At 52.0% G+C, this 20028-nt stretch overlaps 1 protein-coding gene across 17 annotated transcripts in view; it reads right to left on the reverse strand.

Moving 5' to 3' along the window:
• Positions 1 to 20028, reverse strand: part of AGAP1 (ArfGAP with GTPase domain, ankyrin repeat and PH domain 1) — a 548021-nt gene that overhangs the window by 322842 nt on the left and 205151 nt on the right. For all 17 annotated transcript variants that reach the window (XR_005783188.1, XM_040450592.1, XM_040450586.1 and 14 more), the window contains 3 exons: positions 14070 to 14155; positions 11286 to 11427; positions 6677 to 6811 (listed from right to left, as the gene is read on the reverse strand). Coding sequence is in view for 16 of the 17 variants with exons in the window: in XM_040450592.1 (XP_040306526.1) it covers positions 6677 to 6811; positions 11286 to 11427; positions 14070 to 14155 (363 nt within the window). In the remaining variant the exon portion in view is untranslated. The remainder of the gene's footprint in view (positions 1 to 6676; positions 6812 to 11285; positions 11428 to 14069; positions 14156 to 20028) is intronic.

A 20028-nucleotide genomic window follows, 5' to 3' on the forward strand; every position in this document is an offset into this window, starting at 1 on the left:
ACTGGACTCAACCAATTCCCTGTAGAGGAAACTGTTGAGTGTGTTCCTTCTCTTCCTTTCTCCCGTTTGGGCCACATGTACGTAACTCTCACCCTTGTTCTTAGGAACTTCTAAAATACTAACCCCCTAGGGGTGCCTGGGTGGCTGAGGTGGTTAAGCGTCCAACTCTTGATTTCGGCTCAGGTCATGATCTCACGGTTTGTGGGTACGAGCTCTGTGTCAGGCTCTGCACTGGGACTGCTTGGGATTCTCTCTCTCCTTCCCTCTCTGCCTGCCCTCTGCTCTGTTTCTCTCCCTCAAGATAAATAAATAAACATTAAAAAACAAATTTCAATATGAACGCCCCTGAATAAAGTGTAATTTAAGCAGCTGAAATTTACCCTGTCATAATATAAACTAACTAACTACCCATCTGTCCCGGGAAGTGTTGAATGTACAACTTTTCGGTGCAGTGGGGGGGCAGTGAGCATGCTCCAAGGGCGGGGGGGGGGGGGGCAGGGCATGGGGACACGGGGCCAGTGATGGGCACAGAGGCACAGACAAAGCCATGGTCAGAAAAGGACACGCAGGCTGACGTCGGCAGTAAACAGGGCCTATTAAGATCTACTATTTGACATCAAGTCCGTGGAGTGTGTGACATAAATATCAGTCATTATTACAAATGACAAAAAAAAATACAAACAAACAGACACTTCAGGACTCAGTTCACCTTTTCCGTATGTATTATTAAATGCCAATGTACACAGACATACGGCTTGCCTTTAAACGTGAAAAATCTTACTTCTGAAAGCACTCCTCTGGAAAAAGAAATTTACCAAACATAAAAATAAATGGACTCCAATCTAATCTCAACACAATAAAGAGAAAAACAGCAGCCACAACACAAATAATAAAAGAGGCCACCCCCACAAAGGAAATTACGCGGGTTCCAAGAAAGCATGGAATGGGCCTAATTGACACATCCTTTAGCGGCACAAACAAAAGACGGCGGCGTCAGCAAAACACCACGCGGCACTCGGAGCAAAGTCCCCGAAGATTGCTCCCACTTAATGATGCTCTAATACATGCAATTAGGTTGTACAAACCGGGCTCGTGAACACAGCTACTCCCATGCTGGACGCTCCCGTAATGAGGACCAGGCAGCCGCATACAACTCATGGGAAATGGGATTCTGTGCACATCAGGATTTCCGTCTTTGGGAGTGAAGGCCAGAAAGCAAAGGGAGGCTCCCTGACTTCCTGAAAACCCCTGGGCCAGTCACACAGCCCCTCCCGGCTCAGCCCGTAGCACGGGGGTCCCCGCGCCCAGGTGAGCCATCCGCAGGCCGGGGGGCACCTAGGGAACAGCTTCTTACGAAAGTGCTTTCCAGAGCGTGAACCGCAACACGGTTGTAAAGAGCTGGCGTGACGGTGCTGGGAGCCTGATGTGGGTCCTCCCAGAACGGGACCATGCCGTCAGACAGAGGCCCGTCCACAGGACAGTGCACGTCAGCGTGTAACTCCCGGAAGCCCAAGCGCAAGCCCGGGTTATGGCAGCACCAGCAATGGGCAGACAGAGCCCTCTAATGCCGTCGCCCAGCCTCTCCACCCACACGCACCTAAAACCGAACCATTTCTTATGAATGCAACGCAGATCATCTATTCTAGAGTGAACAGTCTTCCACGTGGGATCGCCAAACTGGACAGTGTCCAGTTCGTAACTGGATGACACGGTGACGAAACTCGGCAGCCCTGGGGAGAGTCAAGCTGACAGATGGTAATTTGTAATTTATCCAGATCTTGGTCAGTACGGATCTTGACCGGGTCTGACAATTACTGTCAGAGCAGAATAGGTTGCAGACAGGCTTTCCTATTGTCCTACGAATACAAGCTGAAGAAGGTAGGGAGTTTAAGCTTTCCAGGGGAGTGTGCTTTAATGTCTAATAGGATGCTTTCGGTGGGATTTAACAAATGACTACAACTTCAGAATATATGTGCTCAGAATACTGAATTCGGTATACAAAACAGCCAGTGTCCAGATGCATTACATGAAACCCACATACAAAACGATACTGCTTTACAATACAGACAAATCTATCAGCTCATTTTAGGAGAGGGAGCGAGGGAGAGAGGGCAAGGGCATAAAAGGGCTTGGGTAAGGACAAACTAAATTCTTTTGTACTACCACCAAAGTTCTACTCATTCTGTACGAAAGGGAAACCACTTTTCTTTAGACATCAGGGATCTTTAAAACACCATATACCAGTCAGATCCCATCATTAAAAAATTATAAGATATACTCCCCCCCCCCCCCAAAAAACGTAGGGATTCTATTGGCTCTATGCCAAAAAATGTCAAAACAAACAACAAACTGATTCTGCCTCCTGCTTAGTTGGAATGAGGGAACTACGCTGTGGCATTTCACTACACCCGACACACGGCCATCACACAAGCACCGTCATCGAAGCAAAACAAACTATAAGCGAGGACATTCAACGCAGGATAGGAAATTTCAAAAAGAGAACATAATTCACCATTTCCAAAAACCCACTTTGAGGGAACAAAAATCCCCAATGCTCCGTCATGAAGATAAGGCGGCAGGGTCCACTTTCTTCCTCCCAAGATGGCGCACGTTGATGGTCTAAGGGGCCCTTCGACCGCTTACACACATGAGTTTTTACCTTTCGGCACTGCTCAGCCTTCGAGGGGAGGAATCTATTTTTGTCACTAAGTCCTAAGCATCGTAGGTTGTCCCTGAACATCTAGGTTGAAAACTCCCACCACCCCTAGCCGGAGACTCATCTAACATGGCACAAAAGATGTGCCACTGCAAGGCCTTCTCCCACTCAGCTCATTGCCTTAGGAAGTGAGGGAAACCCTTCTTCAGTAAGAATCCTAACATCAGAGGAATGACGTCTACAGAGAATGAACTTTATTCTCCTGTAATCCTGTATCTTCATGTCTCCAGGCCCTGAGAGAACAGACAACCAGGGGCTTCTGGAAAATCTAATGCTGACCCAGAAATCACCATTATAATGTTAAAAATACAAAAGCTTGTAGCTGATCTCCCAGACACGACCGGGGGCAAACAGAACTGCACAGAATTAGACAGACTGAGAGACGTGGGGGGTGGGGGGGTGGGCACGTGCAGCCCCAGGTTGCCTCAATCCCCTCTGGTCCAGACTTTGGTGGCCCAGGGCTCCCGTAGGGCTCTCCAAACAGATGGGTAACCACGCCCCCATGAGACCCAGCAGCCCAGATGCAAAACGGGTGAGCACGTGCATTCTCAGAAGGTGAATCTTATTTATAAGACCCCCTGTGGAGCCCAGATAGTTCTGCCGTGCGAGCCACACACACTCAGCAGGAGTCGGGTCAAGGGTGATCCCGAACCTCTGCGAGCAGGTGACAAAAAGCAACCTTGTCCGTCACTCGCCCCCTCCACCCTAGGGCAAGGTGCAAGCTTAGGTACTCTGGGTACTTGAATTTTCACCTCGCCAAGGCCCTCCCTGTTCTCTACCCCAAACCAAAGGCACGGTGCAGGCAATGCTGGTGCTCAGGTGAGGGACTCAAAGAATAAACAAATGAACAAATGGATCCATCTACCTCCCTGCCTCCTGACACCGCTGGGGCTCGTAAGGATGCTCCCTCCTGAATTACTTTCCGAGAGCCATTTGAAAACGACACCACGGAGAGAAAAGCAAACATTCTGTCTTCAGTTTTAGGACACTAAGAAGACAAAGTTAAAGAAGCAAAGACTAAAAGTCCCTGGTATCTTAAAGAAGAAACCTGGGGAGCCAGGGGACTAGAATGCTTGGCCGGCAGGGGCAGGTACAAATAAGGTCTTGCTGGGGTAACAGTCCGGCCTCTGTTTTTTTCTCCAGCAATAAGCTAAACCTTACAAAGAAACCACGTGCCCCTTCTTTCTCCTTCTACGATGCAACGGTAAAGAGTGCGTAAATAAAAACAAGTCCTAAGGCTTGCCAGAAAACCGAAAGACAAATCCACATGAACAGTGTCTGTGAGTGTGCAGTGAACCTGCGTCCCTGAAGCCACTCTGCCCAGCCTTCCCCCAGGTGAGTGGGCAGGACCCAGGTCCCTGCTGTGTAATGACAGGATGGTTAAGGCTCTGGGCTCGTGGTCCCAAGACAGGCGTCCAATCCAGGCCCAAAGCTTTTGGTCCAGCTACGTCATGTTTCTGAGCCTTGATTTCTTGAACTCTGAACCCTATGGGGTGTTTTTTCCTTAAAGATTAATACAGATTCTTAACGTTCACGATTTCTAAGTACCAAGCGCAATCTCCACTCAGTCAAGAACTTTTATCGGTAACAATTAAGGAGTTTATGTATAACCCAATAAAAAGATATACCACATAATTACCCTACAAAATAAGAGTAAACCCTTATTTTTTTTTTTAAGTTTTATTTACCTATTTTAAGAGAGAGAGAGAGAGAGAGAGAGAGAGAGAAAGAGAGAATCCCAAGCAGACTCTGCCCAACGCGGGGCTCAAACCCACAAACCGCGAAATCATGACCTGAGCCAAAACGAAGAGTCAGTTGCTTAATCGACTCAGCCACCCAGGTGCCCCGACTCTAATTTTATTTTTCAAACTTATCTTCATATAAAGATATTTTAAGGACAAAATCACAACAGTCACAAGCTGTCAGATCGTGAGCCTTATTTCCTTTTCTGACTCTGTACAATCCAAATGTTTAACGGGAAGGCGTTATTTCTAAAAGTAGAAGTAACAAAACGAACGTATTGAAAATCTCCTAAGCCTGGGAAAACTCCCAAGAGCATAACGTGCTTCACCATTCAAATCCCAACAACAGCAACACCTTAATATTACGTGAGATGATGATGTTTGGAAAGGCCCTTCCCCTCCCCTTGCTGGCATCCCAACTTGCAGACAACAAAGTGCTTCTGCACACACTCTGGAGGCAGGGCAGGGACGCATAACAATCTTGGCCTCCCCTACTATTTACTAATTCTTAGGATTATGATGTATGTGTTCACTTACTTACGAGAAGTTCATGTTTGCGATAAATGCACAAGTAAGGCAATCATTGCGGAGAATAAGCTCACCCATACAAGGAAATTCTGAACATCCCCATCAGGGACCGACGCGCTTTCCACCAAGGGCCAGAGGGTCCCCGTTTCAAGCTTCGTGGGGCCCTGACATCTTAGTTGCCACCTCTCAACTGAGCAGTGGTAACAAAAGCGGCCCAGCCGGGGCCACCGAAACCACTACTTACAGAAACAGGCTGTTGGCCAGATTTGGTCGTGGGCTCAAGCTTGGGGACCTTCACGTGTGACAGTTTGGTCGCACAGGGTTTGGGCTGCTTGGTGGAAGACGGCGAGACTGCCCCACGGGACACCCTCCCGGGACCCCACACGCTTCCTGCGGGGCTCTTCACGGGCGACCCTTCAAGGTGCTGCAAACACGGGCCTGCACGGGCGCCACGGGGGGCCCCACCACCCAGCAGGGATGGGTACAGCCCGAGGGGGCCCCCAAACGTGCGGGGCAGGAGGAAGGGCCGGGAGACCCCAGGACCCTCAGCGGGATGCTGTGACTTCCGAACGGGCCCTGGGGAGACAGTGAAGACCACGGGTACAAAGGTCTCTGGAAGACACGTTGTGAGAAGGGGGGAGGATGGGCCACTGCACGAAGAAAAGAGGCCGAAAGCCTAGAGCTTGGCGGTGCTTAAGGAAAGGGGAAGAAAACGTGCTGTGTGGAAACGGTCACCTTTGCGACGTAATGAAACAGGTCACAGTGTGCAATTCCTACAGCCCCGACTGAAAACGAATCCGGACATTTAGGCGAGCGTTCGCACGTTGTCCCGCAAGCGCAGGCCTGTCACTACGACTCGCACTCGTGCCCGGCAAGGCCGGGGTGACCCGGCGGCTCGGGCGGTCTGCTCTGCCGCCGCGGATGTGAGCCCGAGCAGGGGGGTGACCCGGGATTTAGTCCCCACGACCACGACCACGACCAGAAGCGGGGCCCTCCAGAGGAAGCGGCTTTCCCCCAGACCTTCCCGACACCCCCCTCCCCCCTAGACCAGAGAAGCCAAGTCTCCATCCACCCCACCCCCTTCCCAGCCCACACCTGGCATCGGAGTCTGTGCCCGTGGTGCTGGCCACCCCCCCATATGGAACCCTGCGCTGCTCCCGGAGAGCCTCCTGTCTGACGCCCCCTGTCCCGGGGGTCCGGGATTAGCAGGGGGGTCACTAATGAACTCAGTCACAAAGAAACAATTCCTGCCCCGTGGCGCTGGCTCCCAGCCACGGGTCGGAACGATGTGCGATTGGGCTTTTGTTCTGTTTTGGGTTTTTTCGGTCCACGCTTGGCTCTCTTTACTCTTTCTGTTTATCCTCCTCAAAGCCCAACATGCGATATGTAGACCATTTTTAGGAACAAGCCTGAATTAAGAACCAGTAGCCACGGCGGAGAAGAGACGGCAAACGCTTCAAGTCCGCCACACCGCGCGCAGAAACCTGCAAATGTCTGACCCTGAACGCCAAGGTCACGGAGCGCCTGCGAAGGGGTTTGGTGGGGGGGGGGGGGGGGGGCGGCCTGCGGCTTTTGAACATGCGCACAGGCAGCCGAAAGCCCCCTCTGGACGGGAGCGGGGCCAGCGGTCACGTGGACGGGCCCCGCCCACCGGGGAGTCGGTGCTGCGACGGCCGCGGGGGGCGCTTACCGTCCTGGAAGACGCGCTCCACGTTCAGCCCGTACGTGGCGCACGTCTCGTAGTACGTGCACCTCTTCAGGTCGCTGGACAGCTTCCGCGCCCTAGCGTCGTCGATGACCCGCGGGTTCGTGGAACTTATGGCATCTGGAACAGACGAGCAAAGACAGGGTGACCACGAGTAGCTCGGGTGCTTCCCGCAACTTAAGGACCTGGGGTTTTTAAAACCTAGCTTACCCTCCAAGTAATAATCTCAAACATTTTATTAGAGTCATCCTTTGTAAAAATCCGTTTCAGAGGATCCTGCTTCTGAAATTTGGGACAAAAGGACGCCTAGGAAGACCAGAAGGAAGGCGTGAGAGTTAAATGTGGCTCCGGAGGAAAATAAAAGGGAAAAAGACACCCCACGCTCGGTATTTGCAGGTGACTTTCGGTGCAAGAAGCATCCTGCGAAATGCGTCCTATGAGCAGAATTCCTACAGGTGCAGCCACTCGCCCGTTCGGTGCGTGTCCAGAGCCACCCTTAGGTGCCCGGTCCTGTTCCAGGCACAGGGCTACCCCAGTGAACACACAAAAATCTGTGCTTCACGGAGGGGCTACCAGGTCAGCCAGGGAGGGAGAGGTGGGCCGGGGAGACAGGGGTCAGCTGGGGAGGGAGGCAGAGAACGGGGCGCAGATGGGGAGCAACCTTGAACCATACAGTGTGGCCACCAGAGCCACGTCAGGCAGGGAAGGAGGTCGAAGGTCCGTGTGCTCAGTGTGATTTTCAGGGCAGCCCCATCTACGGGAAGGCGGCAGGGCCAACCAGCCACTACCTGCGGGGGAGAGCGCCTGGTGGGTTTAAGGGAGACTGAGGCAGGAGCGGGAAGGGAGGTGGGGCAGTCGGGGGGTGTTAGTTCCAACAAAGCCGCTCCTGGGCAGACCCACTTCCTACAGGATCTATGTACAGATGGGGACGTCTGAGCGGCAAAGCAGACGTGTCCGGCACCTGCCACCAGTCCCCGAAAAAAGGAATACTCAGCCCTTATTAGCTCAGTGTCCCAGATGCGTCCTATCATGAGTTCCCAGGGAGTTGCCAAGTGCCAGCCTCGTGCCTGGCACACACCAACGCAGGAAGGCCAAGATGTTAAGGCTACGGAGCTAGGTGTGAGACAGCAGGCACTTTTCAGGGACTTTTCCTGCCGTGAAGCTTTCTCAGCGGCATAAAGGCTCCCGAGCTACAGGAAACGCCCAGCTGCTCTTTAAACAAAAATCCACTGGTGGGATTTTCCCTACTACCCAGAGGAGGTGCAGCACAAGAGAAGACCTACGAGGCAGCCACAACCTTGTATGTTTTGTTTACTTGGGGGCAGGAAGTGCATAAAAAAGGGGCATCTTAAGGGAAGAATTTATTCATTTTTCCCCTCTCTCTCTTTTTTCTTACTTTGCTTCCTATCTTACCTTCAGCCCTATGGAACAGGCCTGACCTGACAGTTTCCCTCAGAGAAATCAAGACTAACTCCGATTCATACCTCTTTTGCGGACAAAGACCTGCGCCATCTCGAGAGATATTCCGGAACATTCCCTGGCAAGGTCTGTTACAGGGATTTGTTCAAAGAACATCTATCTTGCCCTGTCTGGCCTTACAGGTTAACAAATTTGGCTTAAATTTTGCAACACTTAAGAAAAAGATGTATTTTTTTTAAAGGTGTAAACATCTTTTAAGGAAACAGGAGGGAAAAAAGCTTGAAATCTGTCAATCCGGCTGATGATTTATCGCCACCTGGAGTCCCGGACACTTCCACGGCCCCCTTTCCTCAGTGGGATGCCCACCCCGCTTCCGTCCCGTCTCATCTTCCCAGGTACAGCGACACGTCACGGGTGTGGCCGTGTCGTATCTGCACCTCGTTTCAGTCAGGGCGACACAAGCCTTGTTTTTCGTTCCATCCTAACTCTGTATCCTTTCAGGGCTCGTGCCTTTCTCTCAAATAAATTTAATCTGCAGGCATTTAAAATAGAACCTGCTCGTCAAACACTGCACAGCCGCCTCATTCGGAAATGTCTTGTGCCCTGACGGGACCTTCACACAGGCTCCCTGGCTCCACGAGTGGACACGTATTCCCACAGAGCCCCTCCTCCCGCCTGTGGATGAGGCGGCGCCACACGCCAGGCGTCCTTAAAGAATGAACATAATTGTTCATCTTTCCCATTCCAGAACCTCCTGCCTCCGGGCCAACCCCAGACACGAGGGAGAGAAGCTCAGAGTCCCTCACCTATAACCTGACCCACCTTGTATCTCCAGCATCCCACAAGACCTGTGCAAAAGCACAACAAACGAGCAGGCTTCACAGAAAGCAAGTCTGTGAGCAGTAAAAAGTACCTGGGAGTGGAACCTTCCAGAAAGCCCACACTCACTCCACCATCTCGCCACTGGGGGGCGTCTGGGGCACTCTGGAAATTAAAGGTCTGATTAAAGACCAAGAGGAACTTGCCTAATTGCTAATGCTCGCTCACGTCCCGTTCGTTTGGGACGGGGCTATGCTGAAGTGTGAACGACGTCTCACAAACGAGTGTGAGGAGACTGCCAGGAATCCCTCCTCCACCCGGGCTCCCTGGCTCAGGTGCTCACTCACCCAGGGCCTCTTCAGACAGAATGCGCTCACTCAACAGATGCTTCTACCGCCAGCAGGAATAAAAAGGGGGTAGGTCTTGCAGTCAGGGACCACGTTAGGGCCTCCCCAGAGCCTCTGCGGAGCCTTCCGTCAGCCTCCTCTACAAACACGTGGACCATCCTGGTGGGGGACATGGATATGCCCTCCTTCGGCTGAGGTGGGACACAGACAGCCCCGCCCATCCCCAAGGAAGGGAAGAGAGAGAGAGGCATGCCTCTGGCATCCCAACCAGGACCTCACTAAGGCTGATTACTGAGCTGTAACAATTCTAACAGCAGCCACTCATCTTACGCGTATGTGCCCACGGATGCTTCCGGTGCCTTACAGAAGTTCCCCCACTTAAACCTGGCCACAGGAGGTGGCAGTCAAGGTCACACAGCCAGGATGCCCCGAGGCCAGGACTGCGTGGCCCCAACACCCAGGGACAGGACGCTCCGCTCCACTCTCCACTACCCAAAACCTGGCTGTGTTAAGACGACAACAAATGATCACATACAGCCTTCTGGCCTGGGCTGAACAAGTCCCTGCTCCCTCTCACAGCGAGTCCCCAGAAAAAAAGACATTCCGAGTCGTAAACAGAAACCCCTTAACTCGGGCAGGCACTAAGGAGATGCCCACACCCGGTCTCCGATTTTGCTCAGAAATTACCCTGGGCTGGGCTGCCGGAGTGGTGCTTGTTGGGAAGGAGTCGCTGCATCTTCAGGGAAGCTTTAAAGCAGGATCTGCTCTAGACGGGCCACCCACTATAAAACACTACTAAGAATTTTCAGGATGCCACCTCAAACATGCCAACTCCGTACTGGCGCGCCCTTGTTTCCCAGGGACCACCAGGGGGCGCTCGGGCATAAAGAACGTCTTTGCCATCGGGCTGCGGGTGGAATCCACCTGCTCTGAAGGCTTCAGGGCTGAGACCACTTGCAGCATCGGCTGCAAGAGGGTGGGGGTGGGGGGCTCCCCATGAAACCCTGACTCTAACATTTCATATCTAGCACACAGATGATGCTTTCAGTTGGTTCCTTGCTACTTCCATTCGTGCAACACACACACCCGCCCCACACCCAGGGCTCATCTGCCTGAGCTCACTCTCCTCACACTAGAGCCGGTAGCACACAAACAGCTTCTTCAACACAGCCGAGTGCCTGTGACACAAAAGTGTCACATCCGGGCTTGGAGAAAGGGAGACCAGATGTGGACGTTCTAACAAAAGCAGTGTATGAATAACAACAACAAAAACGAAGGTATAATCCAAGTTTTCTTGACACGATTATGTTTTAAGTTGCTCCGTTGCTGACAAAGCAGTTTTTAAAGTCAACCTGCCATCTGGTTCTTTAAGACATTCTATGTGGCCTCTTACTGAAGACCCAGATGCAGACACCGGTACGTCAGTGAATCTGATTGAGAACAAGGACACTTAAGGGCTGTGGCTCTGCTAAGAGGCCAAGTTTTAAGTGACCTAGAAGAAATGAAGAAACGTACTCATACAGGGTTAATTCTAGACTCTGAGGGGCCTGTTGGGTGAAAAAAAAAATTAGCTACAGACCAGAACACACAACAGACGGAGCAAAATAAAACAAAACTCTGCTGTATATGAGAAATTGGTAGAATTTTAAAGATGCACTCAAAGGTAAAATAAACCTTTTAATTGCTTATTAATTGGTTTATGTAACCAAAAGAATTAAGATACCCCTCCTACAGAAAACGACAGAAAACAGATTTTATTTTCCCTAGAGTACTGGGGGGAAGGGGGGTTATTTTGAGGCTGCTGACCAAGTGATTTCTCCACAGAATCAATTCAGGAAACGTGACAATTTCAGTTTCGTGGATTCTCACTGGAAAAAGCCTTCAGTAGAAAATGTTTCTTCTTCGAAGCATTTTCAGATTCCTCCACACCAAAAACAGAGGCCACAACTCCACTCACTGCTCAAGTGTGGGAATCCTTTAAACTCAACCTGCGTGCAGATGGCACTCACCCTGGGTCCCCACGAGAACCAGAGGGATCTCGCTCGTGTTCCGGTAGGTGGCCATCCGACTGTAGTAGTGGTAAACAGTCTGGAAGCTGATCTCATCCTCTAAGCTGAAGACAAATATAACAGCGTCCACCCACATGGCAAACTGGGGAGAAAAGAAAGGGAGGAGGGAAGAAGGAACTGAGTGACGAGGCTCGGGGAGCAAAAGGGTGGGAACAGCATCTTCGTGAGCAGAGGACACGTGGCCGGCAGACCCCTCCGTCAGGCCGAGTCTGAGGCCGGACTTTGGCTGTAACGCGTTGCTGTGGCGTCACTGCCGTCCTTCTCGTAACAGCCTGGAACGGGACCCTCACCCCCTTCCCACCCAGGCCACCCCGTCTCCAAGGAATGCAAACCAGACACGCCTCCCCGTGGGACCCTCTACCCTCCGTCCTGATCCAGCCAATGGCGGTCCCACAAATGTGAGGCAAACCCAGCCTCGTAGCAGAGCCTCTCCAACTCCACAACCACCTGACTCTGGGCCACTTTGTTCTTGTTTTCCACGCATCCAGGGGAAGCTACGGCAAATGTGCCTCGGGGCAAACAACTGCGCTGCCAGGCGCAGACGAGCCTGTTCAGTGCGCATGACCGCCTTGTAAGGCCGGAGCAGACGGAACGGAAGGTCCTGGAACCTCAGTGGCCTCCTAGGGTCGCACGTGACTGCAACAGCAGAATCACAAGCCGGTCAGGCCGGCACCAGAGATCCTCCACTTTCCAAGGGAAAATGGAAAAATCAGTAATAGTAACGTTAATCCTGTTTCCTTTCTCTGAGAAGCCACAGCTCCTAAGTAAGTTTCTACAGCCAAGGTACCAGCTCGGATATACGTGGGGGAATTTGAGGGGGGGGGGGTTAAGCTCTGACTTCATGTGTTAACTAAAAAGCATATTCGCTTATATGTGGAAATTCTACGTGATAAAAACGTAAATATACGTGAAGTCCAAATGAAAAACTGAGATGAGATCAAAATCTTGGGAAGAACGGATCCCGGGACAGGCCCGCCGCCCCAGCAGAGCACCCAGGACCCAGGCTGACACGGGGCACCTACCTTGCCCTCTCTCTATCTGGAGGTATGTTTTTCCTTTCTCCTCCGAGCAGTGAGGTGAGGTGTCCCCACGCATATGAAGAGCAATCGTGGACCCGGGGACCAGACCGAGGCTGGCAAGTACACGCCACACCTCATTCTCCCAAGGGGGCGCTCACTGCCCAGCGCCTAGTAGGTGGTGAGCACTCCGTAAATCCCCCCAACCCACCCCCGTGGCTCCCCCGGCAACTGCCACACACAAAAGCCAGCTGACTGGCAGAGTTTTTACACAACCCTGGGATGACACTGGCAGCCACAAAAAAGTCCTACGACTTCATTCGTGAAGCCATTATGCTCGGGTACGCTCCAGGAAATATCTGGAAACAATGAAAACAAAGATCATGCCTCCACGTGCCTGGGAACGGTAACTTAAAAACAGGACTCTCTCCCCCTTGAATATTCAAGCACGCTCTGCCTAATTGTGTACAAAATCCTGTCGGTCAGCTGTAAAAGGCTCCATACTGACAGCCCCCCATGGTAGAAATCTTTAATGAGGGGAAGCCGCTGGGCTAAATGACGGCCCTGAACACAGTACATCCGGAATAAAGGACTGGTCGTCAGTTAACCGAGTAAACGTGTTCTCACGGCAAGACGCCAAGACTGAGACTCCAGTGGCGGGGGGAGTCATGGTTCTACCCCCAGGTTGGTGCCATTCACAGGCAGAGCCCCGGAGTCTGTGCCCCTTCACCACGTCCATCCTTGGGCAAGAAGTCCCGGCCTCGGCGTCCGCAGTGGAGACGGGACTCCTCAGCACATCGACCCGCAGGGTCGTCTCGAGGATTACATGAGCCGACCCACACGGGGCAGGCATTCGCCCACCGTTCCTGGATTCAGCTCCCAGTATGCGCTTGGCCAGTAAATTATTATGCAAGTAAAATAAGGCACTGGAGAGCAGGTAAACCGCCACCTTTGCTTTTGGATTTCCAGGATGCCCAGCCTTCAGGGAACTTCCGGAGACACCACACTGGGCTGCACGCTGGTGTTCAGAGGAGGCGCACTTGTGCCAAGAAGCCCAGTGAGCAGAATCCCCCACCCCCAACATCGGATTTCCCGATTTCGGACCAGCCACTTTCTCAATGCTCCTGCTGCTCTAGGGAGCAAACCGCTTACAGGAACGGGAGAGGACTATGGGTCTTTCCAGAAGTCAAATCAACGGAGTTGACAAATGAGCGCAAATTGTGTCTTTCCTTCCTTCTTAAAAACACAAAGTGAGGGGCGCCTGGGTGGCGCAGTCGGTTAAGCGTCCGACTTCAGCCAGGTCACGATCTCGCGGTCCGGGAGTTCGAGCCCCGCGTCGGGCTCTGGGCTGATGGCTCGGAGCCTGGAGCCTGTTTCCGATTCTGTGTCTCCCTCTCTCTCTGCCCCTCCCCCGTTCATGCTCTGTCTCTCTCTGTCCCAAAATAAATAAAAAACGTTGAAAAAAAAAATTAAAAAAAAAAAAAAAAAAACACAAAGTGAAAACCAGCCACGCAGACCCAACTTCGCTCTAGGATTTTGTCTGAAGGAACCACAGAATTCGTTTCTCAGAGAAAACAGGTTCGTGGGGCTTCTGCATCACCTTTCTTGAGCACACCTGATTTCCAGAGCCATTTCTGTTGAATGGGAACCTCAAAGCTGAAGCAAACATCAAAGAAAAGGCTGCTTACCGCTTGCTTGTAATACTTACCTGTGCCTCTGGGGGGCCCCCTTCATCTCTAATCAGCAGCAGATAGCTCTGTCCGTCAACAACGATTTCTTTCTTGAATCTGCCACCTGCCACACACAAAAAATCTCGTTATACAAGAAAGACCGGGAGTGAGATGGGCAAATAGACGTGGGCTTCGCTTGTGGAAAAATACACCCTTGGCTGTCGCCCTGGAGGCATCTCTCAGTATTTAGGACCAGCAACCACTGGATTTTAAAACAACTACTGAACTCAGATTTAAGTGTTTGTCTTTAAGGACCCGTGTTCACTTCTGATTAGAGTGCACAGCCTCCCGTGCAATGCCAGGATCACCCGTGGCCGAGAAGAGAAGAATTTTAACGTAGGCTTTGTTTGTAAATTCGGGAATTCTCTCTCACTGGGAACACGATGCACAGAGTTCAGAAACAGAGAGCATTGAAATGATCGTTCTCTTGTTGGGTTTTGCAAAACGGGAAAGAATTTTTCATGCTGAACAGGTGCCTAGTGTACAAGATTTTGATAAATTCAAGGGCTGAGAACCTGTATTCTCCTCAAGAGAAACCCAGTTTTTGAAAGGAAAACACAGAACATGGGAATGGTGTTTCTGTATTCACGGGGCACAAGTAAGGGAAGGATGCTCAATACTACACACGTGTTAGACACAACTACTGGATGGCATCTCCCCACGGGTCGAGACAGAGCGGGGCAGCTGGCTGGCGGAGGGGGGTGGGGTTAGAGAGCGCGCTGTTAGCGGGAAACCACCAGGGACCCTGCCGGGGCGCCGTGCGTATGCAGAGGTGGGGCGGGGGCTGGCCCTCCACATCTCGGCCCCGCACACACCCAGGTGGGGCGAGACATGTCAGGGTCCCGTGCAGCTCCTCGCAGCACCCCGGGTGGACAAGAGATCCGCCAGGCCTCTGGTGGATGAGGGAAGTGCGCGCACCTCGGGGTCCCTCTGCCGTCTCCAAGGACAAACTACCTTCCGAGATTCCGGGCTCTGAATCCACTCTAGCTAATAATCAGCGGGATTCTGATTTCTTGTTTTTGACAGAGGAACCCATCATCACTGCCTGCTCTCATTTTCAGGCCTTGGCACAGACACCTTCCAGAAACGCCACCTACACCCCCAAATGACCACCCCCTGGAGAACCAGGGGGGCAGAGCTTCCCCGGCCCAGAGGCTGTGTGTCCGCCCTCCGCCTCCAGGGGTCGCATCGACTCCGGGTGGGCTCATCTTCCAAAGCGAGCACACTTGTGTGCACAGACAGATGTGCGCACACACAGACGCACATGCACACAGACACACACACCCACTCCCTTCCGGGCACCGATGTAACACGTAAAACACACCTGCTTTATCTGGTGTTCAGTCTGCTCCCATAAGAAAAACTGAAGAAAACTTTCCAACATTCAGATCAAACACATAAACTCCCATTCTGATCCCCTGCGTGGGCACGACACTGAAGAAAGAGGACAGAGGACAGAGGACAGAGAAGGGAACAGGCGTGTCTGCGCCTGTCGGAAGACTAGCCGATGACTTCCGGTCCCCAAATCACAGACTCCTTGTAGGTAAACGAGTATGGCACCCTTTTCCCAGCCGAGCTGTCGTGACTATAAAGTGAGCCAGGAAACGTGTGGCACAGAAGCCCCCGACCCCCCCGGTGCGACACGGCCACAAGACTGCAATGCTGGGGGACCCGGCCTCCCTTATTCACCTCTCTCTCTACCTCAGTGTCCCCAGCTGTAAAATGGGACCACCTCATCCTGCGGGCAGGCGCCCACCTGAAGGGCAGTGCCATTGGCAATTATTACTAGCGATATTCAAAGTTTCTGCCAAGGGTCATCACGTGCTTTTATAAAAGACACACTTAACGTTTAATAAACCTACTTGTAATAGAAAAGTTAGCCCAAGTTGCAATAGTGATCAATATCACTTCTGTATTTTCTACAACTTAAAAGAACCCGCTATTTCTTGGCGAGATGAACTGAATTCAGCCTTTCGTGAAAACACAATGTTAGATGCGAAATCGGTACTGGGGGAAAAGCCTTTTTCTTCCCCTCTTGTTGCCAGAGGTCTGACAAGTCATACTGAGAGCGACACGGGAAAACCAACAGGTATTTGTTTACAAATTCAAAAATCTCTCCTCTGGTTCCTGGTGCCTCGATCCAGGCTCCTGAATGAGGGTGACAGTCACCGCGAACCTGCCCGAGCTAACAGTGCACTTCAGACCAAGTCTACCGAGAGAAGATCTGACGCACGTTTTTAAAGCCCTCACATCACAGGAAAATACTTGTGCTCGCAGCTGAGTGGTTTCAAGGCAGGTCATGTGATGTCACATCAGCGGGGCCCTCTGCTGGGAGGGACTGGTCTGGGCGGCACCTTGCATGTCCTTTCGGCCACAGAATTCTGCCTGTGCTCAGGGAAACGGAGACCAGTGGTTTCTTGGTGGGCACGGGAGCCGAGCAGCATGGCACCCTTGGTGTCCCAGCGGGTATTTTAAAAACCCCGGTGATCATCGAGCATCCCGCAATCTGCAAGCGGCTAATTATCACGTCCTAAAAGAGCCACATCAATTTCATGCAGTGCATTACTGCTATTATGGGTGGAGCTGTGCACCCCCAAATTCACACGCTGAAGTCCTAACGCCCAGTGCCTCAGAATGTGATCTTAGTTGCAAATAAATCCACTGCACATGTGAGGCGTTAAGATGAGCTCATAGTAGCACAGGATGGGCCCCTTAACCAATGACTGGTGCCTTTAGGAAAGGGGAAATTTTGGTGAAGATTAAGGCAGGGGCTTTGTAAGCCAAGAAACACCAAAGATGCCCCCAAACCACGAGAAGCCAGGAGACCGGCCTGGAACAGGTCTGTCTTGTGAGCTCAGGCTTCTGGCCTCCAGTGTGGCGGGAGAACAAATCTACGTTGTGCCGAGTGCCCCAGTTCGTGGCCCATTGTTACAGCCGCCCTGGCAAGCTAAAATATGCTCTGATGCCAAGTTTCTGTCCTGGTGGTCCGCCATCCCCCAGAATGAGTTCGCACACTCTCTCTCTCCACCCAGCTTATCCCTAGAGCGTTTCAAAACCCCCTTTGTTCTCTCCATCCCAACTGTCCATATTCATTGAAATCACCTAGGCTTCTCAGCTAGGTTTCCGCACGAGTTTCCTGCCTGCCTCACACCTGCTCTCAGCCTCAGGCCCACCCCACAGCACCCCACAACCTGAGGGAACCGCACAGTGCCGCAGAGCTGGCCCCGAGCCCACGCTCGCCCTGGGACCCTGCCTCCCCGCCAGCAGGCCCCGAGCCCCCAGCACCCAAGTGCACAGAGGCCTGCCCTGGGCATCCTGGCCACACACATCCGATTCCTCACTAGTCCGGGTCGTCTCCGGGCAGGAAGGGAGCAGCGGAGCCTGTCCCTGGGACCACACCCGCTCCCCAAGTCCCAGCATCCCTCCGCCGCCTAGCTGCCCCCCCCCAACCTCTCCAGGGAGCAAGAACCCGCTGGGCGTCAGCACCCAGTCTTCCCAGAACAGCGTGGGGCTGACGGAGGACCTCCCCCTTGGACGCCCTGCTCCGCGACACCTGCGGGGTGAATTTCACACCAACTCTTTCGTTCTCCTCTCTTCATGTGTGTTTGTGGAGCCTTGTTCACAAATGATGCTTCCAGCTGGTTCAATCATCGTATTCAAGTCAAGAAGGGTTTGCACCGGCCCCTCTGTTTGTTGCTCCATAATCTCCGTCTTTGTAACCTCAGCAAAGGATTCTAGACCTTCTAAAAGGAGGGGTGATCCTTTCTTCCACCCGGAAAGACCCCTCTCAATTCTAAAATCACTTTACACCTCCCCCCCGCCCCGGATATATAATTAGTATGTCTTTTCAATACTTTACAACTACAGATATTAGCTTCCTGTGATTGGCTTATGTTATTTTTCCTGGTACTATCTATACATACCTCAGGAAAAGAGATTAAATACTCCTATGCATTTGCCATGAACCTGAAGATTTAACAATTAGATAAAATTCAGCCAGGTGCTTAAGCATTAAGAATGGGGTCAGTAAAAGTGATAGATAAATAAGCTCCTACCACTGATCATCAGCAGACTCGACTAGCATGGGGCCACTGTGTACTGGGGAGACGTGGTCTGGCACGGAAATAAAGCTCATTTTCTACAGATTTTTTTTTTTTTTTTAAGATTTTATCTTATTTTTTTAAAGTAATCTCTACACCCAATGTGGGGCTTGAACTCACAACCCTGAGATCAAGAGTCCTAAGCTGTAGCAACTGAGCCGGCCGGGCACCCCTCTACCGTTTACTTTAGAAACAAAGGGGCAAAGCCTCAGGAGGAAACCGTGTTGCTCCGCACTGGCCCGCATTCAGCAGAGGCCACCACTCTTGCTACTTAAACTCGAACACACCGCCTGGTCCCAGGCATCAGATCTTTTCCTCCCAAAATCTTAGAGGGCACCACCAACACCACAACCTACTTCGCTTTTCATGTAGATGTGTTGATGCCTATTTTATATTCCAATTTCCAATTACTTTCCTGCAGGTCTACGCGACCCAATTCTGTGTTCCTAGCACCCAGTGCCCAGTCTTCCCCAAAGCCAACACGATAATCCGCATTTATTAGGCGGATGCCGCTCAGCTTTCTGGGGCTGCCGGATATCATGATGTAACATCAAATTACTGTTACTTTTCCAAAGTGTCCCCCAACCTGACCTCGTAGTGGAAACCATCAACGGATGTCTGGCCCGGCACACCTGTCTACAGGTGCAGAGGGCGCGGGGGGCAGGGGAGAGCCGGCCCCGGGGGCCACAGAGCCCATACACAGCTGCTGATCTGCCGGCCCTACCGTGGCACCAGGGCCCCGTTCCCGTGAGGACATCTCCACGAGAACAGAAAACTGATGCCCCTCGTCCCTTATGTCCATTCCTTCCAAAGATGTAGTGAGGCCACCAGGGGGAAACGGCCCCACGTTAAGCACTCGGGCAGAGACATGCGGCTCTTCTTGTCCGAACTCAACCTCACATGCGATTTAGTGATTTCTCTGGTTCACCCAAAGGCAGGTTTTCAGGCTTCCCAGAAAACTTCCCTGTTTACCTCTGTGTGCCCTTGAGCTTGCGTTCTTAAGCGAGTCCCCTTCATTTCTTCCCAAAACGGGTAAGAGGCGGACCGGACCGTACCTCCCAAGAACAGGGACGCGGATGTACGTGTGTTGTGAACAGCACACCAGGAATATGGCAATTCTACACGTCTTTCAAAAAGACTCGCGGGAGTCTCTTACGATGCTCAACGTGATCAATTACTCTAAAGGTCTCAAGGTTGAAACGGAGTCCCGCTCTCATTCCTGGGAACCAGTTTTAAATTTGGGATGCTGAGGGTGAGTAAAACAACTGGTCCTGAGCAGGACCTGGGTTCCTTCTAATATTTAATTCACGGCAGGTGGGATCGATCGACAGTGGAGGGCGATTTACACGGAGAGGTCTAAGTGCTCATCTGTGCTGTCATTCTGCTTTGGGGGGGGGGGGGAAGCAAACTAAATTTTCCTATTAAAAAGAAGCTTTCTTGGGAGTGATCACTGCCAACAGATATTTGACATTTCTGTTTCTATCATTTTGTCTGGTGGGACTGAAAGCTATTAATGTATCGTTAACAGTTCTCCGAGCAAGAGAAAGCAATGCTAATAACAGAGACCTAGAACACGCGATAGATCACAAAGCACTCTTCTTCCCACGTGGTCTCCGCTGTTGCCGAGGACACAAACATCACTACTGACATCCTCGTGTCCTTGGGGAGGAAAAGGTCAGACGCTGACCAAGCCCCCACGCCAGCGCGTGGCAGGAAGGAAACCCAAACCCAGATGTGCCCAGAGATCCCTGCACTCCTCTCTCCCACGTGAGATTCTGCTCAGACAGGGTGCACGTGACACCACCCAGGCCACAGATGAGCCTCGCAGCCTTTGCGC

Source organism: Herpailurus yagouaroundi, unplaced genomic scaffold, assembly GCF_014898765.1.
Source record: "Herpailurus yagouaroundi ecotype Mexico unplaced genomic scaffold, PumYag 202, whole genome shotgun sequence".
NCBI lineage: Eukaryota > Metazoa > Chordata > Mammalia > Carnivora > Felidae > Herpailurus > Herpailurus yagouaroundi.